The following is a 26,047-nucleotide window of genomic DNA, read 5'->3' on the forward strand; positions in this document are numbered from 1 at the left end:
TTTCCGAAAGACCTCATTCACCGGGTTAATCAGCCGCTTTGATGGACCGTCTTCGATCATCCTCGCCACCCAAGGAGTAGCAAGAACCCCGAAAGAGGAGAGGGGGCAGATGTAGTAGAAAGGTGTTTGGAGAAGAAAAACAGGCTCATCGTGATCAGGGTGTTTCGGCAAACTGATGCAGGGTTTACGATATGCCAGAAGAGACAGGGATGATCTCCAAGAGGGGCAAACTGCACGAAGCCGGTGAAGCTCCGACTTCAATCCATGCCGTTCAACGATGCGAATCAGTATTTCTTTTGGAATGTTTTTCCACTTTTCTGAACAAGCCTTTTTAGCTGCTGTTTCCTCCATTGTAGTAATTACCAAGCTTTCTTGGCAAATGTTAAAATCAGAGAAACAAAAAAATGACTGAAAACAGAAACAGAGAGAATTTTTGGTATATTTCTGAATGAATAATGATTAAGGGTGAAGAGTACACCTATTTATAGTTTAGATATTTACAACTAAATATCTTAGCTCTAAATATTACATCATCTAACAGAATTACAATCTGCCAGCTAGGATAACTAATTCTTGGAGGAAGATTCTGGATGCTTCTAGAACTCGAGCTGCTGGGACTATATTCAATAGGAAATTTTGCAGAATTTTAAGAACAAGAGAGAGGTAGAAGAACAGAGAGTAGGACAGAGTAGAAGAAAGAGTAAACGAAGAATTGGAGGGAATTATTTTCTTTTTTTTTTTTTTTTTTTTGACCAAAAAGCATTAGAGGGAATTACAAGTTTTAAAGTTAACTAACAAACAAGAATCAACCACTTCTGTTTGGATTAGTGAGCCCTGGATTGATGACTCAGCTTAACTACCTAAACATTCTGTTATCTTTACAACTAACTTAGCATTATATTATTATTACAGTAGTTTGTTATGAAAGAAGAATCAATCAGATTCAATATTTTCTCCCTTATTTCTCTTCTTAGATTTACTTGTGTTATTGGTAAGCTCAAAATATTAGAAGAAAGCTCAAAATATTTTAAGAAATGCCAAGTTCTTGTAATGTTGGTATAAAAATCAGTAAGATTGGTGCATTAGTTATACCAATTGTCTATGATTTTTATTTTATTTTTTTTTATTTTTTTTTACGTTAAACTACATTTCAGAGCAGTAGGATCGTAAAGTTTGTGATGATAAATGAATAAATTATAAGAAACTGTGAATAGTAAATTTTCTATCATTTATTGGCACACCAAAACACCTAAGCTAATTAATAAGAAGTTAGTAGCGGAAGCCATGTTGATTGAACAAAAGATTCAAATTAACATTTTGCCAAAAAAAAAAAAAAGATTTTGCCAATTTGCCAAAACTAGATAAACAAAGAAGACAAAGAAACAAGTTAGCAACTTCAAAATTGCTGGTTACTGAGGAACAACTTAAATATGGTACACGTGACCATGCACTAGGGTTCTACATTAACAATTCTCACTCATAATCAAAATCAAAAAATATCATTTACATTCTTTGGGAAAATGCCTACATTAAAAAAATTGTATCGACTCCGAAGAAGCCAAAACCACACAACTACTCTAAATCTATTCTTCCCAAAGCTTGCTTTCACTGAATTACTGGGTCTTCGGCTTGTCAATCTTCACATAAGGCAGAAACCCCATGAAATGGTCAACTTTCGGATTCCATCCTAATTGCTGCGCCCGACAAAACATCAAAAATGTATTTGCAAGATATGAATTGAAACCCATGAAGACATGCCAGAAGGCATGACCCTGCGGATTATAACCCCAGCTAGAAAACTTCTTGCAGAACTCACGATCCACAAGCCAACAAAGGCTACCCAGCAGTAGTGTCACCAAGTACAACTTTGCCAGCCACTTAGCACAGACATCATTGGTGTGGATATAATACTTGTACATCCGAGGGATGCAGAGAAGACACAGTAACATATAGTGAAACTTAAAGCCGATATCAAAACCAACTAGATGATGAAGAAGACCAAATGCAGCACCGTAGAAAAAGATGAAAGTTGGCATTGTGCTCTTATAGTGCCAGTCTGGTGAGTAGAGTATGTAGAGATAAAGCAGCATCTCCCACACCATTGGTGTTTCATCACTATGTTGATGCCTGCCAGCAGATTATGTTAGAGTTATAAATAGCTAAAAATGTGAATGACAATGCAGGATTAGCTAGTTCACACAAAAACATATCCCTTAACAGCATTTGAAGGATATCAAACAGTACAGCTGAAGAGCTAATGAGCTATATTACCAGTGTGTTCTCAAGTATCTCAACTCCACCTATTACTTGAAGAAAAAGTAACAACAATAATAAAAGCTATAACTTTTCATTTTTACAAGGTTTAACAAAATACTGCAAGGACTGGGGGCCTGGGGCACATTTGAACTACAAACTTAATAAAAGATGATGGAGGAGAAAATACATCTACCTTTCCCATTTAAGTTATTAACTTCCTTTTCTTCCATTTTGGGCAAAGTGTTCATGCGTTGAATGAAAGTATCAAGCTGCTGAAGATATCACAATGACTAATAAGATCATACATTGCAATGACTAATGAGATCATATATCACAATGAGTTGAGTAAAGTGGGATGGAAAACTAGGTATTACAAGGAGAGGAGTAAAATCTATTCACTAGAAAATAAACTCTCAGATTGTTACGTAGAAAACCATATCCTGAACTCCTTAATATAGCAATACTAGCAAATGGGTGGGGTCCATGGTGAGAAAAGTTGCACTGCAGAGACAGGGCTCTTCACAATTTCAATGGAATGAAGGATAGAATAAAGATATTGTGAGTGACTATCTCATCTAAAACCTTAATAACAAGATACTTACTAACCATTCATAAAAGTAAAAAGAGGGGACTCCTCGCACAAGTTCATAGAACACCCTAAATGCTTGACTGAAACTGTGAGAGTCTATCTCCTCTAGAATAAACCAAAGTAGGAAGTTCTACTGCCACCATATCTCAGTAATCTCACTCTTCCAAAGCCCAGCCTGCCTCCATCCCAAAGTGATCACCCTCACGAAAAATGAATATTTAGCACCTGAACTCTGTAGAATCCTCTTGTTACCGCTACCCTCTTTCTCAGTCACAAAAAAAAAATAAAAAAAAATAAAATAATAAAATAAACAGAGAGAGGAAAGCAGCAGCACAGAAGTGCACACGCACGTGGGCACACATACAGAGAGAGAATCTTTTTCTAATCCCTGATCACTAAAATATAGAAGGGTATAAAAACAGAAATAAAAATGATGACCAGGAAATACCATCTTACAGCAAAAAAGATAGAAATTTATAGATTAAACAAGAATTACTTACACACGTTGCAGTGTAGCATGATACAGCATATTGCCAAATGCCAGTGCCATGTTGGACATGTGAAGAAAACTAAACCTCTTCTCAAACCGTTGCCTCAGGGCATTTAAAAGACCTATAAGTGCCAAAATGATGCCAGGAACATTTGAAAGGGTATTGAAGAACTCCGCAATGTAAGATGAATAAACATAGTTCTCCTCACAACACTCAATGGTAGATGTCACAGGACCCCAAAAGCTTGAAATTCCATCGTCCATAACTTGATAACTGAATGCTGAGTAACAATATGCAGATACAGGGGCTTTAGTCCTACACAGTGAGCGTCAATGATAAAAGCTTTCTCTACCCAGCTACAAGGATCTGCAATGAGACTTTTAGGTAAGGATCCCACAGAAGAATGAACCAAATATATATAACCTTAATCTAGTCAACTAATGTTAAAAATACAGGGTAACCTTAATTTAGTCAACTAATGTTAAAAATACAGGATTTTCCTCAAAAAAAAAAAATGTTAAAGATACAGGGTAACAAGATAAGGCTATCAACAGCAGCATACTGCCACGGTCGAATGTTGCCTACAAGGTCTAGGAGCATTAAAGCTTGTGTCATCTGAATGGAAAAATTCATGCTTAAGCTATTTCAAAAGTAGTAAGTCTTCATCATTCTTTAATCTATCAAGAATAAACTACAAAGACTACTCACACATACTCACATGTATACATTCTAAATTTTTGATCCATTTTTATTTTCATTTCATGTCAAAAAGCACATATTAAAAGGCATTACAACCCAGAAAATGTTGGTCTGAAATCAGATCAAAATTAATAAAGATCAAAATTTGGAAAAAATGAACTATTACAAACAAAAAAAAAGAAAAAACCCAATTCAAATTACAATGCAAATAAGCCCGTCCCTGAGCCATGGAAGGAGGAAGAAGAGGTCCAATTTCATAGTTCACTCCTAACATTAAAGGGTTCTGCAACAAATTTGATTCAATTATTGAATCAAGCTCAAAAATCACATAATTTTAGGGAGAAGAGGCACATTTGATTCAATTATCAAAATTAGGCTCATAATTTTCTTCCCTAGCAACATAATCGCTCATTAGTAATTAGAATCAATAGTTCTAACATTGGAACCCTAAAATTAGTATACTGACAATGAAATAAATTAGATCAGCGATTAACCCTAGATTGTGAAATTGATATGAGGATTAGAAAAGGAAACAACAACTTACCTGAGAAGCAACTTCAATGGAGGATAGAATTAGAAAAATGAATGGAGAAAACGTGGAGTTGCGGTTGAATGGAAACTGAGAAAGTGAGAGAGAAGACAAATAGCCAGGTAGCCTGCACACACTTGGGTATGGAATACGGATTACGGAGTACTACTCAATTAACTCCCTCCGTTTAATTTCCTCACCTTTTTTCTTTTTTTTTTCTTTTTTTCCTTTTTTTTTTTTTTTTCTTTTTTCCCCTTTTGATGTTTTATGTCACAAACTTTTTATTTTGGGAAATGATAATACTCCGAGTAGCCGGGTTACTTATTTGAGAGTTAACTAGTCTTTTAACCCGTTCGATGCACGGGTTTTTTTTTGAAATTGTTATCCACCTATTGTAGGTATGCACGGGTTGTTACTTATGTTATTTTTTTTGAAAAGTGTTGGTGGTGTTGTTGAATTTAGACCCTGTTTTTTTTTCACCTTAAAAAAATAATATTAAGTAAAAATAATTTCAGTTCAGTAAAAATAAGTTCAGTTCAGTAAAATTAATTTCAGTTCAGTAAAATTAAGTTCAGTTCAGTAAAAATAAGTTTAGTTCGGTAAAATTCAGTTTTCTTAAAAAAGAATTATAATAGAAAATCAGTAAAAATAATTTCAGTTCAGTAAAAATAAGTTCAGTTCAGTAAAATTAAGTTCAGTTCAGTAAAAATAATTTCAGTTCAACAAAAATAATTTCAGTTCATCAAAATTAAGGTGAATCAAACAGGGCCTTACTTTCACTTTTTCTTTTCTCTCTCTTCACCTTAAGAATTTTATCCACAACCACCACCAATCAAACCACCACAATCCCATCACCACTAAGCGAAGCCACCACATTTTCATTACCACCAATGATTGCGACCGGCTATATAGGATGATATCAGAAAATCGGAAAGGTAAGGGGGTTGCAACTGGCGATTAGGTACTTGTTTACTTTTTTTTATTATTATTATTTTAGTCATTCCGGACAGACGCTTGAAATTTTAGAATGTTCTATGGATGGAACACCTGAAATTTTAGAATCTTTCTCAGAACATTCTAAAATTTCAGGCTTTTCTCCCCATAACAGTCTAAAATTTTAGGCATTAAATTTTAGGCGTTTCCCCCCTGAATGCCTAAAATTTTAGAATGTTCCGAAGGTGATTCTAAAATTTCAGGCGTTCCTTTTATAATTACAAAATTAAAAAAAAAGGTCAAAAATTCCAAGCATTCACCGACTCAATATGCTCATACAAAGCGAGGATGGTAAACATAGTGCCTGATGTGTTTTGTTTATAGCTACTCTATGGGGCCTATGGAAAGGTAGAAATGAGAGATGCTTTAAGGGAGCTAGGGGATCGACAAGTTTGGTTAGGGAATTCTGTAATCCCCTGTATTTTTAAATATTTTATAAATGTAAATTTATTTTATTTATAATATTTATTTGTTATTTTTCATAATTTAATTTCAAAAGTTTCAAATTATTAATCTGGGTCGAAAATTATTTGAACAAATTATTTTATGCACCTTTATTCTACAATTTATGTCCAATCACACAAGCCTAACCCATTTGTTTACTTAATCGACCCATTATTTTTATGAGGCTCAATCTTCCTTTTTACCCTACAATAATTCTCTCCTATAAATACCCCATGAATCTCCAAAAATTTCCCACACAAAAAGGTTAGTCTTATTTTCTCTCTCCTTTGTTTTATTAATTTGTATAATTATAATTATTGATTTATGGATTTTGATTTTATTGTTTGAAAGTAATTTAATTAGTATCAAGTTGTATTTTGATGATTAAAATTTATAATTTCAGATTTTATAAGTGTCATAATTTTCAGATTTTGTAAATTTTATAACCTAGGGTTTTTAATTATTGAAAGTCATGATTTTAGGGTTTTTATGAACAATTGATTTAGGGCTTTTATAGTAATGATGTTTTGAAATTTTGGTGATTATAACTGATGATTAGTTTAAATTAATTCCAGATTATTTTGAACACTTAAATTCATGTTTTAATTCTAAGATTTTCGTTCATTAATATTAATCCCGTTTTAATCCCGATCAGGTTCTGAACTCATCCGATTTTTATGAAAAAGCAGATTTTTTTTTCATGTGGAAACAACGTTTTAAGAAAAACTCACCACCTTTGGTAGTGAGTACCACCCTTTCGTGGCCAAATTCAGCCTCTAAATATGATTTTCGGCCAGTTTTTGATTTTAACGAAGTTTTTTTCATACTTAAAATATTATCCTTGAGTTTGATTAATAAAATTAATTATGTTAAAAGTTAATTAAGCATAAATATATGTTTTTATTGAATTTTTAAGTGTTGGAAATAGTTTCTAATTTTTAAGTGTTTGAAATAGTTTCTAATAAAATAAATTTATAAAGAGGGTTTAATCACCCATTAAAAAGGGAGATTAAAAGGGGTTTTTATATAATTTTCAGATTTTTATTAGACTTTGAACTTGCTGTAATTTCATGTATAAGAGTGTATTTAAGGTTTTTATGAAGAAAATTTAAAGAACTATATATAAGCCTTTAATTTTAACTAAAGGGAAGGTTTTAAAGTGTTGTTTGATTTGGATTTTGAAGGTTTTAAAGTAAGTTAGTATTGCTGTAAATTTGATTGATTGGGTATTGATTGAGATGTTATTATTTGGCTTAGGAGAGGAGTTTATTGAAGGTGATTTCTAGTTAGTAAAGTGGCATACCAATTCGTTTGCTCAAGGTACATGCAAGTTACGAAACCTTGCTTGTAGCTAGGTGCATGTTTAAGGACGGATCGAGAACTTAGTATCATGTATAGGGATGACTGAGTTAAATTGTTTGGTTATACATTGTGAATTTCGTATGACGTGCACTATTTTATATTGCAAGTATTATTTGTGCTCTAATTATGCAAGGTGCGCTTAGAGGCAAAGGTATATGATTAATGTAATGATTAATTTATTACTCATTCATGATTATGCAAGCAGGATGAGTAAAGGAAGAATTTAAGTCTTCTAAGACGATGTTAAGGTTTTGGGTAGTCTTATGCACTTAAGGTGTTTATACACCGAGGTAGTAAAGGAATAAATAATAAATGTTGCTTGCCACTAATAAATCAAGAATTGAAATTGAAAAGTTGTTTTACTTTATTGAATTGATATTGGATTGATTGTATTGTTATGCATATTAGTCATCACCAAGTCTAAACCTGTAAATCACGTAAAGTGCAAGATGGATGAGCAATAAAACTCTGGATTGGTGCACTTCTGGAGTAATGACAATCAGGGGTTGGGGTACATGGGGTACTAGCCGTGTACTTTTCTCGAGGTCGTCTGATCTACGAGTCTCTTATTTCAAATACTTTTCAAAACTAGGAGTTAGGTGAGATCTCATACTAACTACGGTCACGGAGTCGCGCCCGTGGTCGTTGGTGTTTATTGATGTTTCCGAAAGGAGGCACACTACAAGAATACGCGTGTTTACCGATGGGAAATTCCGATGGCCACTAAAATCCATCGGTAAAAATATAATTTACCGATGGTTTTATCAAGCCATCGGTATTTTTTAAAATACTGATGGCCTTACCATCGGTATATTATTTCCGATGGTTTTCATCCATCGGTAAAACCTTATTTTTTAAAAGAAAATTAATTTTTTTTACCGATGGTTAAAAGCCATCGGTAAAATAAAAATACCGATGGCTTTATACCATCGGTATTTTACCGATGGCTATTAGCCATCGGTATTTTCTTAAAATAATAAAAAAAATTAGAGGATACCCTTTATTCTTTCACTTTCTCTTTCTTCCTCCGCCCCCTTTCATTTTCTCTTTCTTCCTCCTTCATTCACGCTTCTCCTCTTCTTCTTCTCTCTCCTTTTCTATCTCCTCTATCCTCTCATTCTTTCTTTTCTCTCCTCTTCTTCTCTCTTCTATCTTCACCTTTAATTTTCCTCTTCTCCTTCTCTTCTCTGACTTTCCTCCTCCCTTCTCTGCACAATTTTTTGGGGTTACCACCATCACCGTCACGAGGTTACGGTTTTTTTGGTCAAACTCGACCATGAAAATTCCAGATCTAGAATTTTCATGGTCGAGTTTAGCCATTTAAACCCAAAAAAGAAGAAATTTGAAAGGTATGTGGATTTTTTGTTTAATTTTGTAAGTTAATTTTTTTTTGTGGATTTATTTGTGTGATTTTTGTGGGTTTAATTTTCTACCATTTCCGTGGTGTGTTTGTTGAATTTCGTGTGTTTATTGTTTTTTAACTTTAATTTTCATCAATGTTTGATTTTTTGTTTATTTTTCTGGTTTCTTTGGGGGTTGATTTTTGTGGGTTGTTTAGTGTTGATTTTTAGGGTGTTTCGGGTGGTGGTTGGTGGTGTTGAGTGGTTTACGGCGGTGGTGGTAGGTGGAACAGGGTTGTGGTGATGGTTGGCGGTGCTTAGTGGCTTACGGCGGCGGTGTTGGGTGGGTAAGCAGGGGTCGTAGGCAGGGGGTGGGTAGGCAGGGCCGTACGCAGGGGGGTGGGTAGGCAGGGGTCGTAGGCAGGGGGTGGGTAGGCAAGGCCGTACGCAGGGGGGTGGGTAGGCAGGGGTTTTAATTTTTTTTTATTTTTTTAATAAAATTACCGATGGCCAAAAGCCATCGGTGATCCAAATATACCGATGGCTTTGACCATCAGGAACAAAACACCGATGGCTTTTGCCATCGAGATTTAAAAAGGCTCCGACAGTTGGTAACCATCGGTATTAAGTTTACCGATGGTTTTTCCATCGGTATTTTCGATTTTCCCGACGTATTATAATCCGATGGTTTTTTACCGATGGCAGCCATCGGGAAATGATATACCGATGGTTTTTTACAATTTTACCGATGGATTTTTGCCATCGGTAAATGGATCATTTCTAGTAGTGGCATGGGGTTTTTCTTTTATTGATGTTCCAAATGGAGCATGGGTTGGACAACCTTGTCTATTGCGTAATCCAATGAATAAAAATAATGATTTACCTATTATTAATTAATGGAGTCTTAGTAATATAAATAGTTGAGTCGTGTGTTGAGTCTATAATTTAATGATGCATGATGATTGATTATTACTAGCATGTTATGGATTTCTTAATTTATTTTGCAGCTTGTATGTACGCAGCTTTGCTGATTGCGTGCTTTGTGTGTCTTTCTTTGGTCATGGCCTTCGCCTTTCAATGACCCTGTGACGATCCAATTTTTACACTTGTAATATTGGGGAGCAGAATTACCACAGGTTCTTACACATGCAGCATTCATCAGGGTTGTGGGATCTTGAGTAGAGAGTTGGTTGTTTGCATTTTATTTCTTTTGCAAGTTTGAATTTATTTTAATTCGATTTTATTCGACACTATTTCTTTTGGGTTTGAATTTATTTGAACACTAAATTTAATCACTTACTACTTTTATTGGGTTTTGAATAAGGGCCTTAATGGTTCCAAGTTGTATTACTTAATTTGGTTTCATTCGTTGGTTTTGAAACTTATTTATAACTGATTTAGTTTTTCCGCTGCTATTTTCTGATAAAGCCTTAACGTTTGAACACGTGGCGGTAGTTCGCCAGTAATTCTCTTGAATGTTGTTCAGGGTCCTCACAGGTTTAAAGAGAGAATTATTGGGGTGTTACAAATTCATTGATCAAGCTATGCAAGACCATGAGATTTTTAATCTACAATCCAGTAGAACGACCGATTCAGAGGCTGCTAGTAAGGATAACCCGATTATTCCTCCGGGATTCAATCATGTGCAGCTAGGTACAGTTAAAACTGGTTTTGAGGATTTCATTATGGAAGCTGATGGTTCTTGGGGAAAAGAGTCCCTACGAGCAGGTATTGGTTGGGCAGTGAAGTCCAACCCGCAGGGCTTGGGGGTTGATGAAGGAGGAAAACATGGGACTGCTTCTTCTGTCATTCATTGCGAGTCTTGGGCTTGCCTTGAAGCAATGAAGTGGGCTAGGACAAAGGGTAGACAGGGTATTCTTCTGCTCTCCGACTCAACTTCTCTTTTGCATAACTTGCAGGAACTCGTAGGGAGCTCGTTTCAAAGGTGTACGATACTAAAGGTCCATAGGGATCAGGTTAAAAGGGCAAACGACATTTCTAGGGAATGTCGTGTTACTCTTTCTAACTTAATGTAGTTTTCTTCTTGTTCCTTTGCTATTGTCCAAAAAAAAAAAACAAAACAAAAATGCTCATACGACTTCTCCAATAGCGTTGTTGATTCCTTAAACTCGTCCATTCACCGCTTATCTAGTTCTAATTGGTGAAGAGTAAAGCAATTTTTTAACAAAAAATTACGTGGTGGCGGTTCGAAGGTGATGGTTAATTGGTGGGTGGTGGGGTGATTTAACAAGTTAGATTGAGAGCGGTTAAAAAAAAAAAGGAAGGGGAATAAGGTACATTTCATATAGGGGCATGTGTTGTAAAGTCATGTTAAAATATGGGTGGTTATTTACGTGGTAAATACCGGACGTGGTTTAGTAGATATACATATGAGTGTACCCTACACCTAGGGTCATTTACTCATTTAGTCAACAAATTAGTTATTAAATGAGAAAATGACCCCGAGTATACAGATTAGACTCTCATTATTCTAGGGTTACTAAGTTAGTTAGCGCGTTTTCTGACCGATGGGTTAACTCATATTCGACCGACCACGTAACCCTGACCTAGTGTTGGCTTAGCTCATTTAATGTTTTTTTTTTAATTTATATTTTTTATAATTAAGCAATGGTTAATGGTGAGTTTATTTAGAGTTAATTGGTTGGATTTTTAGCCGATTACTTAAAGAGTAAAAAAAATTGAGTATCTAAAAGAGTGAAAAAATCCAAAACTTGATACCAAAGTGTGTGCTTAATTCCTGGTATTATAATTGATTGCAATACTTGTCTTATTCATCTGTCTCTTATTTTATTTAATATTTTACTTGTCTTATTGCAGGTTTTGTTACTTTCAATTGGTTTATATTTTAGAAATTATTTGTTTGGATAACTTTTAATAAAGAATAGTTAAGGTAGCCGAGAACATTATATAGCATTAAACATCTATTTAAGTTCTTAAAATCAAAGCTAACTTCATTAATTTTTTGAATATAGCTATGTCTTGGGAAAATACCATTTGCTGTAACTAAAAGTAGGAAATCTTGTAATATTGCAAAGCCAACCTAACTCAAAGCCAATTGTATCCATAAAATTGAAGAACCTAAAATATTTTTTCTTTTATTTAAAAAAAATAGTTAAAAAAAATTGTTTTCTTCATCCAAAAGGCATCAAAAACCCACTACATGGATGACTTAACATTTTTTTTTTCCGTAACGCTGTCATTGAGCCTGCTAAAGAAGTAAATGACTAAATGTAATTTTCATCTTCTTTTATAACGGTGGTTATAAAAGTGCCAAAACGCCAATTAAGATAAATTAGTAAAACATATACACAATAATTATCATCTTAAAACGAAAAGAGTTAAATTAAAACACTAATAAAATTACTCCGTACTAAGTACGAAGCGGTATGGGGAGTGGCCGGTCTTATCTCAAACCCGAACCGTGAACCCGAATTGACAATTGTCTTTGTGTTGAGTGTTGAGTGTTGAGACTGGAAGTCCTTCACTAGTCTAGCACTTCTGTGATAAACCCTGATAAAGAAAAATGGGGAAGAAGAAGAGCAGCCAAAACCCTAAACCCCAACAAGAAGAACTGCTATCAACCTTAGGAGATTTCACCAAGAAAGAGAATTGGGACAAATTCTTCATTCTTCGTGGTTCCGATGATTCCTTCGAGTGGTACGCCGAGTGGTCTCAGCTCAAACCCCCTCTTCTCTCTCTCCTCTCTCCTTCGACATCATCATCATCATCTTCTTCTTCATCTTCGGAGAATTTGCAGATTCTTGTCCCAGGTTGCGGCAACTCCCGCCTCTCCGAACACCTCTACGATGCCGGGTTTCACGACATTACCAACCTCGATTTCTCCAAGGTTGTCATCTCCGACATGCTCCGCAGGAATGTCAGAGATCGACCCCACATGCGTTGGCGTGTTATGGACATCACTTCCATGCAGGTTTACTATTCTTTTCATATCTGAAAGTTGGGATTATTGTAGAATAAACGAAAGTTGGGGTTATTGCAGAATAATCGATGCCACTTAGCTCTGGTGTGTCGTACTTTGTGTTTACTCTTGTTTGTTACTTGTTGACAGTTTGCTGATGAGACTTATGATGTTGTTCTGGATAAGGGGGGATTGGATGCATTGATGGAGCCAGAGTTTGGTTCTAAGTTGGGTGATCAATATCTATCAGAGGTGCTCTCATATACTTTTTAATCACACTTATATTGCATATCCTTACAAGATTTGTGCTGGTGTAGTGTCTCTTTAAGCGATTTCGTTGCCCTTTTGATTATTTTTATTTTTAACTTCAAATTTGGCATCTCATCAGGTGAAGAGGGTCTTAAAACCGGGAGGGAAGTTTATCTGTTTGACATTAGCAGAGTCTCATGTCTTAGGTATTGTTTTGTTTAGTTTCTATAGCTTACATTTTGCTCTTTTTTTACTCTGCCATTTCTATGCCAAATGATCCTTTTATGATGATGGTTTATACTTAATATTGTAGAACTTTGATCGTTTTCTAAACACGCTTCTATGGTTTTCCTCTACTTATAACCTTTTTGTGAATATTGATGGTCGGCATTGTTTTCTCTTTTGTTATTCCAGGCTTACTTTTCCCCAAATTCAGGATTGGGTGGAAAGTGACTCTTCATTGCGTACCTCAGAAACCGTCTAGTAAGCCTAGCCTTAGTACATTTATGGTGGTGGCTGTTAAAGGCGACTCTTCTGTAGTGGACAAAATAGTGTCGTCTTTTGATCATTCCTCAATTGATTGCAACAAAGAACAGGTAAAGCTTTTGTATCTACCAAGGAATCAGCTTTTGTTATTTGTTATTGAGAACAGGATGCATGCAAAACTGTGAGCAAATATTGGGAAGTTGCTGATCTAGTGATCTGTGCTATGGTCTAGAATTTTTCCACATTGCCAATAGAGTACAGCTGATTACTTTGAATTGGTTTTGATGGCAAATTGAATTGGGCTGACTTGAAAATTAGGTGTTGAATGAAATGTGCTGTAATATCTTTTTGGTAATGGAATTATGTAATTTAGTTTAAAAAACAATCAGTTAGAAAGTATTGTATAGTTAGTGTTGCTATATGATCAATTTCAAATCACTTAAGAGTGCTGGTAGTATGTTATCAAGAAGCCGGCTTGGAGGCTTATGATGACAAATCTCTTCTTTATGCCAAGGGTGAAAAACTGCGTGTTGAATTTGTTGATGGATGGACATGTGTGTATGTGTGTGTTTGTATGTGCGGGCAAAATTCTGCTATAATTCTAATAAATTGGATGGTGTTTTATGTTCTGACTAAATTAATATTTGTTTTCCACAAATTGCTGATAGAATATATATTGTATGACAGATTAAAGGACTCAATACTGCTCTTGAAGCTGAAAATGAAGTTCGTCAAGGACATTTGGATGGCTCTGATTTATTATACTCTCTTGAAGATCTGAAACTAGTGGCTAAGGGTGATATGATGGAGCTTAGTCCTGGTCGACGTGTTCAATTGGTCTTGGGTGGAGTTGGCTCCCTTTTTCGTTATAGAGCTGTGGTTCTAGATGCTCAACCACAGTCTCTCCCCTTCTCATACCATTGTGGAGTTTTACTTGTGCCAAAGGTTAGGACATGCTCTACAGCTTGCTTAAGATCAATTTCTAATAGTCACAGAACTCATAAAAACCGCAGAGCTGGATTTCATGATTTCATCGTCCCTTATGGTTTGCAGTAATGTGTTTCATAATAAATAATCTATACTCAGCTCAAAACTTACTTATAGATGACCACTTAACCTTGTTTCAAATTTACTTCAACAATAGCTGTAACCCTCTTCCTCCTGGTGATGTCCTTTTAACTTTGACTTGGATATGGTCTTGGTAAACTTAGGGTGAACACAACTCTCTCTCTCTCTAGCCTGTGTACACCAGATAGAAAAGAAAAGTTCGTTTGTTTCTACATTGATTCTTTATTAACTTGACAAATTTAATGTATAGTTTTGCATATCTAGATTTTTATGATAATTTATAATTAGATGTTGGTGAATTGAATTGTAAAATTTTAATTTTCTATTTTTAGACTAGGGTTCGTGAATGGCTTTTTACCTCAGAAGAAGGACAATGGATGGTGGTTGAGAGTGCTAAGGCTGCTCGACTGATAATTGTAATTTCTTGTTACTTGCTCTCTGAGCTATATTCAGGTTTTATAATTATTGAGATTTGCTGTTGAGAAGCCCGATTTTTTTACTAAAGCATTGTGAATCTTCAGATTTTCTTAAACTCCAGTCATTCTAACCTTGGGATGGAAGAAATTCAGGTAAAGCTAGTCTTTTCAAACAAGAAATATTAATTTTCTTTGTAGGATTTTGACACCAATGAGACACTGATGTCTGTTCTGCTTCTGCATTTGTAGAAAGATCTTTCTCCTCTCGTGAAGTTGTTGGAACATGAGAACCATGATAGTGGCGCTCAAATTCCGTATGTTTTTTTAACAACCTCCTCTCTTTGTTCTGTAGATTTCTTAGTATGATTATTTAATGGAATAAGAAACATATTTCAGCAACAATCACCTACATGATACTTCTTGAAAGCAAGGAGTACCTTTATCTTCTAATTGTCTTGAACCCTCAGAATGAGCCATGCATATCTTCTATATCTAGTAATCTGAATATTGGTGGGTTTTAATGCTAAGATGAGTAAAGCAAAGCATCAAGCTATGCGTATAAACTCAGCTGAACTCGTGTTTTTAGTAGAGGTTTACAAGTTTTTAAAACTTAGGCCCTTTAACATTTCTTTTCTTTGATCCTTTAGTCATCTTTAAACCATCTAAGATAGTAAACAAACTTTTAGACGTCTTTTACTTTGATATATATGCTTAATTTCTCTTAATTTTTTAGTAAATGTTAGTAACATGTGTTTGCATGCATGAGCAGGAATTTATCTTGAACTGAAAAACACGATATAAAGATGTGCAATAGGTATTTGTTAGTACTTATGGTGGGTGAATGTGACTAATTAAAAGTTAATCATGTACTTCGAAAATAATTTCATGGGAACCACAAAAACCGGCTACTATGATAGGTGCTTCATGTCATGGATGTGCATGCTTTGTTTTTTGTCAATATTGTGGCTATCTGTGTTTCTTGTTGATGGTGAAGTTTTAGTGAGTCTATTAATCATTTGAAATTTATTCATATTTTTCTTGATTGATGAGTTTTCTTGCCTAATCTGTGTGCAGGTTTATGACTGCTGGTGATGGTATTAAGCACCGGAAAATTGTTCACGAGGTTTGAAGTTTATGTATTTCAAGTATAGATGTCAATATTTTTCCTTACTATTATTGCTATTGTTAAATTCCTTCCATCACTTACTATCTAAATGGGTGCTTGTCAAGGCACAACTTGCTGATTTGAGGGATAAATCATTCACATCATGCAATATGTTTTGTCTATATTCTGGTTGACCACTATATCCCATAACAATTGATATGGTTCTTTTAATGTCTATTTTTAAGAGGTACCATAGAATTGACCTTTCCTGCTTGCTTTATATTTTTTGGAGAAATGAATTTTTTTATGTTTGTACTAATTAATTTTAGTCAATGTTAGGAGTTTTATGCAAAATGATACTCCCTCCATCCCTAAAGAATGTTTTTTTTATAAAACATTTTCCCTCTTGCATAACTACTTCCAATGCAACTATTCCCATATTTCAAAATATTTACGGAATTTGCCTACTCCCAAAACAACTATTCCTATTTACAAAATCATTTACCTAAGGTAGCGTAAATATGAATTTTTTTTTTTCCCTTTTTTTTTAAACTTTATCAAATTTTGCTTTTGACCGATGAAAAATGAAGATTTTTCTTGGAAATGAAGAAAAGAAGAGTTTCTTATGGCTGAAGTTTAAAATCATTGAAATGGAGAGAATAGGTTGGAAGAGAGAGAAATGAAGATCTAAGATACAAAAATGGAGGTTTGAACTTTGAAGAGAGATGAATGATGATCTAAGCCGCAAAAATGGAGGTTTGACCGTTTGAAGAGAGAAAAAGGGATAAGAAGTTGGGTGTCAAACTGTCAACTATCAATCGCAAGCAGATTAAGGAAAGCTAATTATTTTGTTTTTAATAATATACTTTTCAATTTTAAGAGGGTAATATTGTAAATTTGTTATTTTTATACCCAATGTATTTCCACTACCGTGCCAAACAAGGGATAGGAAGAAAATAAATGAACTTCCCTCTATAAATTCCCTATCCTTTCCCAAGCGTTATACCTATCTCCATGTCAAACCAAACGACCCATAAATTAATCTTGATCTGTTTTCTTGTGAATAAAAAAACTATGATTTCGTGTTAAGACTGTTGAAACAGATTGATGCATTGTATTTTTTTTGTCAAGAAACTTCTGTCATTTTCGTACTGGCCTGGTTTTTGTGGTGGTCAATGTATAGTGATCCTCCTCACTTCCCTCTCATGCTTAGCAGAGTGGACTTTATATTATCTCAAGATATTTTTTATATTTATATAAGCATATATAGTGATTTTTTTTTTCCTGGGTGGGGGGTTTTTGGAAGATGGTTGTACTGGTACATAGTTCATTGAACTTCATTCAACTGCATCCTAATTATCTTCAGTGTCTTTTGCTTTGGTAGGTCACTTCTAAATTAACTGGGCAAATAGTTGTCGAGGACGTTATTTATGAAAATGTCGATGAACATCTTGCTTCCATCTGTCCATCAAAGGAGCCTGTATTCCGCCGACTTATTTTCCAAAGGACTGAGAGTCTAGTTCAATCAGAAGCATTGCTACTTAATGAAAGATCTGAGGTATGTAATGATGAAAATGGAAGGAAAAAGTCTACCGCAACTGCGAAATCTAATTTGAAAGAAAAGGAGAAGACGAAGAAATCTCAACAGTCTAAAATAGACGGTAAGGAATGGCATATCAATCTCTTTCCATTTGACTCGGGTCTATTCATTTATATTATATGTGCTGCTTATTTGGCGATTTAAGATGGGAAACTAAGAGCTTACTCTATGTTGATAGAAAATTGACCAAGAACATGACTGAATGTCCTTTGAAGTTACTTCATTGTCAGAAATTTGTGTTCATTTCAAGAATGTAGTAGCAATACAACAACAATATCGAAGCCTTAATCCCAATGATGGGGTTGGCCATATGAACAAAGATTTTATCTCCCGTGATCGTCAAATTTTTAGCAGAGATGCTGTCAAATTTTAGTGAATGTAATTATTTTGCTTGATAAAAATTACCTCCATTTAAGAATTTTACCTCTATTAAGAATTATTTCAACTGAAGTGATATGTGAATGTCTGCTGTTGAGCAATTTGACTGGACACTCTGCCTTCATTGAATCTAATGGTTGAACATTTAAATTAAAATAAGTGTTGAAATCTTTGAATTTTTTCTCTCAATCTTGTAAGTCTAAATTATTTTTCCCTTGATTTCACAGAGCTGAACAACAATGTGGTGGTTGATCATACCTTCGTGGCTAGTTCATACCATACTGGAATTGTTGCTGGATTCACGCTGATCTTACCTTACTTAGAAAGTATGCTACGTAGCAAGAAAAAAGTAAGAACTGTTGCTTGGACCCTCTTGTTCGTTTTTGCTGGAAGTGCGGTGTTGAGATTGTTGTAATTGGTCTTTAATCTTGTAAGTGTTGCTCTTTTTAATTTTCTTAATTTCTTTTATGTTGCAGGTTGAGACTGTTGTTATTGGTCTTGGAGCTGGTCTGCTTCCAATGCTTCTCCACAACTGTATAGACTTTCTTCAAATTGAGGTAATTTGTGTCCTCTCTCATTTATAGTATTTTTATACTGCAGAGATTACCCTAATTTGGTGTTTGTTGCAGGCAGTTGAATTGGATCCGGTGATGTTAAGTCTTGCGAAAGAATACTTCGGTTTTTGTGAAGATGACCGTTTAAAGGTAGTTTTTTGAACTTAAAGATGATAAATTTTTTGTTGTTGTTTTTGTTGTTTTTTTTTTAAATTTATTTATTATTTTTTATAAAAAAAGAAAGTGAAGAAGTGTTTTTTTCATAGTTATATGTTTATTGTGCATTTTCTGTACATGTTCATGTGTATATGGATTGCGTAAGTTAAAAGTGTTTGACCTGGTTTTTGAACTCATTTGTCAACATTGCTTTATTTATACGGGTTTCTGGGTGGCTTAATCACCATATACTTGTCTAGTGTCTTCCCACTCTCCTAACTTACATAAAAAAAATCTTTTGTGAAGAAGGTAATATGTAGCTGCAAATTGTACAACTGTTGATTAACTTTTACTTTTGCATTCTTATGAATTTTGAGGTGGAGAGTATCACATAATGTTCGAAGGATACAGTGTTTAAAAAGTTTGTTTATTCCCAATCTAAAATGAGTTCCCATATGATGCTTTTATTGAGTCTTTATTTGCCTCATTTGTTGCTTTCCTTCTGTTCTGTAATATAACTTGTGTTTCCTGCTTTATGATGTTCTTAGGTTCACCTTGCTGATGGCATTCAGTTTCTCAAAAATTTTACCATTTCTAGTCTCCAAGAAGGGGATGATATCCAAGAGAGTATTAGTGACAGTTCTGTAGCGTCTAATTTAAGACGCCACCCTGTCCAGAAATTTGACATAATTGTAATTGATGTAGATTCATCAGATTCAAGGTAATTATTTTTTTTCATTCTATATTTTTTATAATCATTTTCTTATATACTATAGTATACTAGTATTATAGAATATTTATGGTTTCCTTGTTACAGCTCTGGACTTTCTTGCCCTGCTGCTGATTTCGTTGAAGATTCTTTTTTTGCTACTGTAAAGGATGTCCTTTCTGAGCAGGGGCTTTTCATCGTTAATTTGGTCTCTAGATCTCCATCCATAAAGGAAGTGGTTGTTTCAAGGATGAGAGCGGTAAGAAAATTAACTGGGAATTTGGTAAATTTCCGGCACATATGAAGCTGTGTATAAAACAATGTTGAGTCTACTAGCATGAATTTCTGCTTTAGATTTCAGCTGTCAATTAAACTTCTAGACCTTAGTTTCAGTGCCGGCAATAGGCACGACCTTAGAGAGTAGATTGACTAAGGCCAAAACTCCTGGAATTTTAAGCCTGGTACACAGTTTATTATCCCTGAAGAGTTATTTAACTGTTAGCTGTCACCAAAATTTGTCAGAATTTATTTGTAGCTCTGGCCCTGACTTGTTAGTCTTTGACTTAAACCATCTGAACACACTGAACTTTATTAGATTTGAAACTTGTTTTTTAGGGCGAAAAAGCCGAAAAGTACTGGGCTTAATTCAAACATGTTAACTCAGGTGTACTTATTTGCTGTCAAGTATCAAGCCTGTCAAAGCTTTTTGCAAGTCATTGCTTTAATTTATAACTACTGCAGCTTTACTAGTGACATGCCTTGATCTTACTATACCCCTGAGTTGGAGCTTCATCAACAGCCCACTTGTGATTGTGATAATGGTATTGTTTGATAATAGAAAATATATGTTGAAAATTTCGCTGGGAAATCACAGTAGATTGGGGCATTGAAGAGATTTCTATTAATGGTACATAGTACACTAGTGTAGTTTGTATTTTACTGTTCTCTGTGGAAGGTGGTGCAGAGGGTGCTCTGGAGAGCTAACTGAAATTTGTTCTCTTGGCATAGTTAGCCAGAAATTATTGTCATTTTGAGATACTGATGTATTATATTATAATAATTCTTTTTTCCTTTACAGGTTTTTAGCCACCTTTACTGCCTTCAACTTGAGGGAGATGTGAATGAAGTCGTATTTGCTGCTAACTCAAATATGTGTGTTATGGATAACATTTCTGAAGCAGCACTCCAATTTCAGAAGTTGTTGAAATTTGAAAATCCAGAGCGAAGCCAAGGCATTGTGGATATGGCTAAGCAAATTAAGCGCCTAAAGTGAGACTAGGCTCAACTGACGGTGAAGCTTCTCAACATTTGGTCAAATATGGTCCCTTTGGGAAATATTACTCCTCCAATCATAGACTGGAAAAGTAATGATGTCTGGAATCGGCTTGGAGGATGAAATTGCTCAACCTATATGGCTCCAGTGACTAGGAGTGGAGGCCTTAATGCCTTATCAAGCACACAAACTCAAAGAAGGAAAATTTGAACAATAAGCTAAAGGAATATTGTATGCATATCATTGACATCAATGAGTTTTTGATTTTGAGACAAAAATCAGTTTTTCATATAGGTGAATGAAATGGATTTGCTTGTACATGTTCATGGTGATGGACGTAGATAGTGTATGTAGATCGTTGGATATTTGTACTGTCCTCGGTCATCTTTTCCATTCTTATTACATTTGGCGAAAATTTTGCAAGGTTTGTGTGATGACACTTAGAGGCTTAGAGGTTAAGCCACATTCAGGGATAACTTCCTAGTTTATTGGCTCTATTTTCTTCCATCTTCCCTTCTCTATGACGATAAATACATTTTACGCTTTTACGTGACCAACACAATAGTTGCTTTCACGTATAACAGATACATTATACTCCGTATGAGAATCATACTTCGTATAAAGTTGAGATTTGGTTAAAGTTTTGGAGTTTCTTACACTAATTTAGTCGGTTAAAGTATTGCAGATAATATGAACCAAATTACTCACTACTCATGGCAGGTACATATGCAATATTCACATCCACCTTACTAAGTGGGTACAAAACCAAATTCAGACTTCCTTCACTACCCAAGTATATATTAACAACCCATCTTTTACCCGCTTAAACAAACTTTAATTATGAGAAGTCATAAAATAATTGTGGGGAAATATAGCAAATTAGCACCAAGACTTTAACTCTATGTTCAAATTACCCCCTTAACTTTTAATTATAGCAAATGGACCCCAACACTTAACATATCGTGCAACGTACATCTGATCATCATTATTTAACAATAAATTCATCAAAACATGCTAATTTTTTGTATTAATAATAAGCATTAAGAGTATTATACATGCGTTATATTTCTTACCATTTTAATTAAATGTGAGGAATTGAAGAGATTAATCAAGTATGATGGTTTGCTAAATTCCGTTAATTTTTTCGCCCTTTGTCATATTTCAGTGTCAATAATTTCTATATTTTATAGTATGTATTTAATATGTATGATAATGTATATGCACAATATTTTGGATGTAATTAATTTTTTTTAACTTTTTTTTGTCTTTTATTGGAGTATATTTTATGAAATTTATATATTTTAATGTGATTTTGCTCAAATTTGATGTATAGGTTTTGATTGCACAATTATATTAAGTTGTGGGGTTAATTTGTTATAAGTAAAAGTTATGGGGTTACTTTACACCTGCAATAAAAGTGTTGGGGCTAATTTGCTACTACACCCAATAATTGTGACATAAGGTGGAAATTAGGCTAACAAATAGATATGAAGTAGGCAAGTCAATAAATATGAGACGAATATGATTTCTAATCCACCACAAACCCACCATCCATGACGGGTATGACTTTTAATATCCATACCAATATTCTACTTTCCAAAATCATACCCATACCACTCCAATTAAAACGAGTATAGTATAAATTCCGCAATAATATACCCACGTGTGATCCGTAATCCGTAATTAAATAAAAAAAAAAAAAAGTTGCTTAATAGCGTAAAGAAAGCAGTTAACCGCCAAAATCCGGTGGCAGTAAACTTGGTAGAAGGTTTAAAGAGTAGAGCCCACTAAACAACAGTAGGTGTCACCTGCTCATACGGAGTCAATGTCTTTGTCCCCTCACGGCGCTGGGTTGGATCTTCGTTGCCTTCTCTCAACACTAATTTATCTCCACTTTTTCTTTTTACATAAATCAAACTTTTCGTTTTTTATTTTTAGCAAATCCACCCAAAAAAAAAAAAAAAAAGAGGTTGCTGCTTTCAACAAATTGAACATGGCAGTAAGTTTTAATCTTTTCTTTCTTTATTTATACTTGATGATTTATTGCTTTGAATATTCTGGGGTTTTTTGTTTCTTTATGATTTTGATTTTCATCTGGTGCTGTCTAAACTATGGTTTATGATTAAATTATTATAAACTATGAGTTACTGTTAAGCTGAATCTTCTATGATTTGACAACTGTTGTAAATTACATATGTAAGAAGAATTACACAAAGTATAATTTTATTCAGATATACTGTTGTTTATAAGATGTTAGATTTTCCTAAGTTTGTTAGTATTAAATGATTTGGGGAGACATGTTCTATCTCTAAATTTAATAAGGTTGAAGAACATACATTACTTGGCTGACAATTCTGTAGTACAGTGTTAGGTTGTAGTGATTGTTGTACCGACAATGGAAAATGATACTAATTAGTAAGTTCTTTTAGCATCATCATTAGCAATAGCATGTCTATAGCGCGAAGTTATATCTTTTGCCTTTGGATATACTCTTCTCAATTGAGTCATATGTCTTGATTAGCCGCGGATTAGTGGAGTTGTAGTTCAGGAATATCAATTGAAGTTCAACATATGCATAACTGTCGTACTGTATTGTGTACTGTAATTTCCAATTCTTTTCCAGCATTGATAGGGGAAACTTGACAAATGAAGAGCAGTAGGTGAGCTAATCTTGGTTTGTTGGTGTATACATTAAAATATAGTATGAACTCTATGAAGTACTACTTTTCTTAAGGATTTGTTAATTGAAGTGATTGTTGAGTTGAAACAACACGCCTTTTGGGAGTTTTTCTTAGTGAGAGTACTAGATTGAGTATAAGTTTTTGTGTGACTTGTTATTTTAGATCTTAATAGTGAAGGCACTTTAAATATTCACTGCGAGTTTCTCATAAGAGTATTATCCTGTGGCAGCGAACAAATGTGCCAAAGTTTGGAAATTGGGAGACTGAAGAAGATGTCCCTTACACAACCTATTTTGAAAATGCAAGGAGGGTTACATCAAATGATAAGGGAAACCCTAATAACTCTCCTGATAATCCTAATGTGGTCTCTAAATTTGAGGCACGAAGAGGATCAGACACTGTGAGAGCAAAGCAGGAGCACATGGTAAGCCAAGAGGACAGTGAGCCACAAAGGTCATATGATTCCCCATCACGCTGTAATGGAGGGCGTAAAGCTTCAGTCAATTCAACCCATCATCGACCTGCTGGAGTAAGCAGTGATTCGCCCAAAAGGGCTACAAGGGCAAATGGAGGAGGTATGCGCAGTGCCAACCAGTCTCCTATGCATCCACATTACCAGGCAAGTATTGGTACCAAAGGAAATGCGGTTTCTTCTCCTTCACGGGAAAAGAAAGGTCTGTCTGATGGAAGTCATGGTTTGGCTCCTTCCACTCCTGGAAGATCCCGTCTGAGATCTGTTGCTCGAGGCAATGAAACTGTAATAACTTTCTTTCTTCTGGTTTTCGATTAATGCCTGAAATATGATTATGTATAAAATTAACAACTATTCACTACCTGATTCCCTCGGTCCCTTCCCAAAAGAAGATTGATGCTATGTTTCCTGAAATCTTCATTTTTTCTGAAGTATTAGATACTTGACTATAACCACATGGATGTGAACGCTTGGCACTCCTTTTTGAGCCATAAATTTGCATAATTTATATATAGAATGGCCATGTAATAGTTGGATATGCCTTCACGTTTAGCAACTGTAGGCTTCTAGCTGTCTCAGATAAATATAGACTGATCGGCAATTACATGACCATTTAGAGTGGATGAGGATCAACTCAAATATAATGTTTACTACTGTTGTGTTTCTGCTTAAAACTTGGGTGTTTACAGGAATTGTGTGTTCTGTTTGGTCTTTTTGTTGGATGTGTTTCTGGTTAGAATTGCTTCACAACTGATATATTTTCATTTGTTGCCTGTTTATTTTAGCATAGTGTTTGAATCCTTATGTCCTTAGTATCTTCTCAATAGCTCTGCTCTTCTCAACTTTTTTTTGTCTTTACGAAACCTTCTGTCAGTCTTAGGTGTGCATCATTTTAAGAGATGAACTGATAGCTGTCCAGCAGGACACTCAAAGATTGCCCAAAACTTGCATGAACTGAACTGATAAATGTTTCTGCATGTCTCATATGAAAATGAAACCCCCATTTATAAGGATAATTGCAAATTTGCAAGTGTTTTGAGATTTGTTAGCATAATATTGCAGCCTGATCGAGGTGCTTCTGTTCCTAAATTTGGGGAATGGGATGAGACCGACCCTTCATCAGCCGATGGGTTCTCAGTCATTTTCAACAAAGTGAAAGAGGAGAGGCATGGCAGCGTAGGGAGTGTGACTGGTACAGCAGTTCACGCTCAAAAATCTGATGGCAAGCACTATAAAAGTAAAAAAAATAAGGTCTGTGCTGCAGTTGTTATAAACATTCTTATTATTGCTGCCATTGGCTGCTTGAAGCTAACTTATTTCTTTCTCTCTCTCTCTTGTTCAGGGGTGCGGGTGCCTTCCTTGGTGATGAAACTGATCCATACTGCTTGCTTATTATGTAATCGTTGTGAAAATATATGTGAGGTACCTTGGAGGCGTCTGTGTGTTGTATATCATGTAATTTTCTTTCATTGTATTCTTTCCCCTGTGAATTCTATCATCAGTATTAATATCAGTGGCTAAGGTAAAAGCAAATTCTTTTATGTCTTCACTTAGATGTCTCTCACTCTCTCTTACCATTTATGCACTAGTTTACTCAACTATGAGCGATAATGTACCAAATCTTATTGGGGTTTTCGCATTAGGAATGCTCCTGAGGAAGGGATAGATGACTCATAGTTATATTGCTTTCGTCTGCTTAATCAACCATTATTGGTATCAGCCACTATTAATACCAAGTACTAATAATTAGTGCGCTGTTAGTACCAATTAAATACAGACAAAGCCTAGATATTTATGATTGGTTGTAAATTATTAAGGGCGTGTATGATGCTTATTTAGGGCATCAATTAAACAACATAATTGCTTCTTTCCATAAAGAATTAAAGTATTATGTACAATAGATACTCTTTGCTCTATCATGTTTTGATACATTCGAAAGGTTAATTAGACTAAAACCATATATGAGCATTATATGGTGTTAGACTTAAGATGATTTAAATCAGCTTGGTCCATGACTATTAGTTTTGGACGATTTAGTGTTTTGGATTCCAAATTATTTTTTCAAGTTTCCGATTAGGTTAAGTATGTATTCCAATTGAAAAAACAATGAATAGCCCTAGATATAATTAGTTGAATTCATAACTAATATTTTTGCAGTAAGCTAATTGAGCTAGATTTCAAAGGCAAATTGAGTATCCCCAGCCCTACTCACCCCTAGTCTCGTTAAGATCACCCCGTGTACTTGTCATGTACGTAA

General features: G+C 34.8%; 3 protein-coding genes across 3 annotated transcripts; 2 read left to right on the plus strand and 1 right to left on the minus strand.

Moving 5' to 3' along the window:
- Positions 1–1,370: 1,370 nt before the first annotated feature.
- On the minus strand, positions 1,371–5,082 carry LOC110714783 (alkaline ceramidase-like). The gene is made up of 3 exons (XM_021893332.1): positions 4,580–5,082; positions 3,346–3,702; positions 1,371–2,127 (listed from the first exon to the last, which is right to left on the minus strand). Exons 2-3 carry the CDS (start codon positions 3,597–3,599, stop codon positions 1,614–1,616), a joined length of 768 nt encoding a protein of 255 aa, XP_021749024.1. The 5' UTR covers positions 3,600–3,702; positions 4,580–5,082; the 3' UTR covers positions 1,371–1,613.
- A 7,111-nt stretch (positions 5,083–12,193) lies between these two features.
- LOC110714724 (methyltransferase-like protein 13) lies at positions 12,194–21,060 on the plus strand. Its single transcript, XM_021893260.1, has 16 exons — positions 12,194–12,655; positions 12,794–12,895; positions 13,032–13,098; positions 13,307–13,488; positions 14,066–14,323; positions 14,779–14,862; positions 14,968–15,015; positions 15,112–15,176; positions 15,937–15,985; positions 17,352–17,628; positions 18,173–18,294; positions 18,422–18,502; positions 18,575–18,649; positions 19,204–19,376; positions 19,473–19,623; positions 20,443–21,060. The coding sequence occupies exons 1-16, from the start codon at positions 12,248–12,250 to the stop codon at positions 20,635–20,637; spliced, it is 2,337 nt and encodes a 778-aa protein (XP_021748952.1). The 5' UTR covers positions 12,194–12,247; the 3' UTR covers positions 20,638–21,060.
- A 1,058-nt stretch (positions 21,061–22,118) lies between these two features.
- LOC110714888 (RPM1-interacting protein 4-like) lies at positions 22,119–25,343 on the plus strand. The gene is made up of 4 exons (XM_021893439.1): positions 22,119–22,636; positions 23,548–24,075; positions 24,853–25,041; positions 25,133–25,343. The coding sequence occupies exons 1-4, from the start codon at positions 22,463–22,465 to the stop codon at positions 25,154–25,156; spliced, it is 915 nt and encodes a 304-aa protein (XP_021749131.1). The 5' UTR covers positions 22,119–22,462; the 3' UTR covers positions 25,157–25,343.
- The last annotated feature ends 704 nt before the right edge of the window (positions 25,344–26,047 follow it).

The sequence above is a fragment of the Chenopodium quinoa genome, unplaced genomic scaffold (assembly GCF_001683475.1).
Source record: "Chenopodium quinoa cultivar QQ74 unplaced genomic scaffold, ASM168347v1, whole genome shotgun sequence".
In the NCBI taxonomy this organism is placed as follows: Eukaryota; Viridiplantae; Streptophyta; class Magnoliopsida; order Caryophyllales; family Amaranthaceae; genus Chenopodium; species Chenopodium quinoa.

Coding starts and splice junctions, on each gene's coding strand:
- LOC110714783 (XM_021893332.1), bottom strand. CDS start 3,599: ATGGACGATGGAATTTCAAGCTTTTGGGGTCCTGTGACATCTACCATT. Junction 2,128..3,345: donor CATGCTACACTGCAACGTGT/GTAAGTAATTCT, acceptor ATCTGCTGGCAG/GCATCAACATAGTGATGAAA.
- LOC110714724 (XM_021893260.1), top strand. CDS start 12,248: ATGGGGAAGAAGAAGAGCAGCCAAAACCCTAAACCCCAACAAGAAGAA. Junction 15,177..15,936: donor GATAGTGGCGCTCAAATTCC/GTATGTTTTTTT, acceptor ATCTGTGTGCAG/GTTTATGACTGCTGGTGATG. Junction 18,295..18,421: donor TGCTACGTAGCAAGAAAAAA/GTAAGAACTGTT, acceptor TTTATGTTGCAG/GTTGAGACTGTTGTTATTGG.
- LOC110714888 (XM_021893439.1), top strand. CDS start 22,463: ATGTCTTTGTCCCCTCACGGCGCTGGGTTGGATCTTCGTTGCCTTCTC. Junction 22,637..23,547: donor TCAACAAATTGAACATGGCA/GTAAGTTTTAAT, acceptor ATCCTGTGGCAG/CGAACAAATGTGCCAAAGTT. Junction 24,076..24,852: donor TTGCTCGAGGCAATGAAACT/GTAATAACTTTC, acceptor ATAATATTGCAG/CCTGATCGAGGTGCTTCTGT.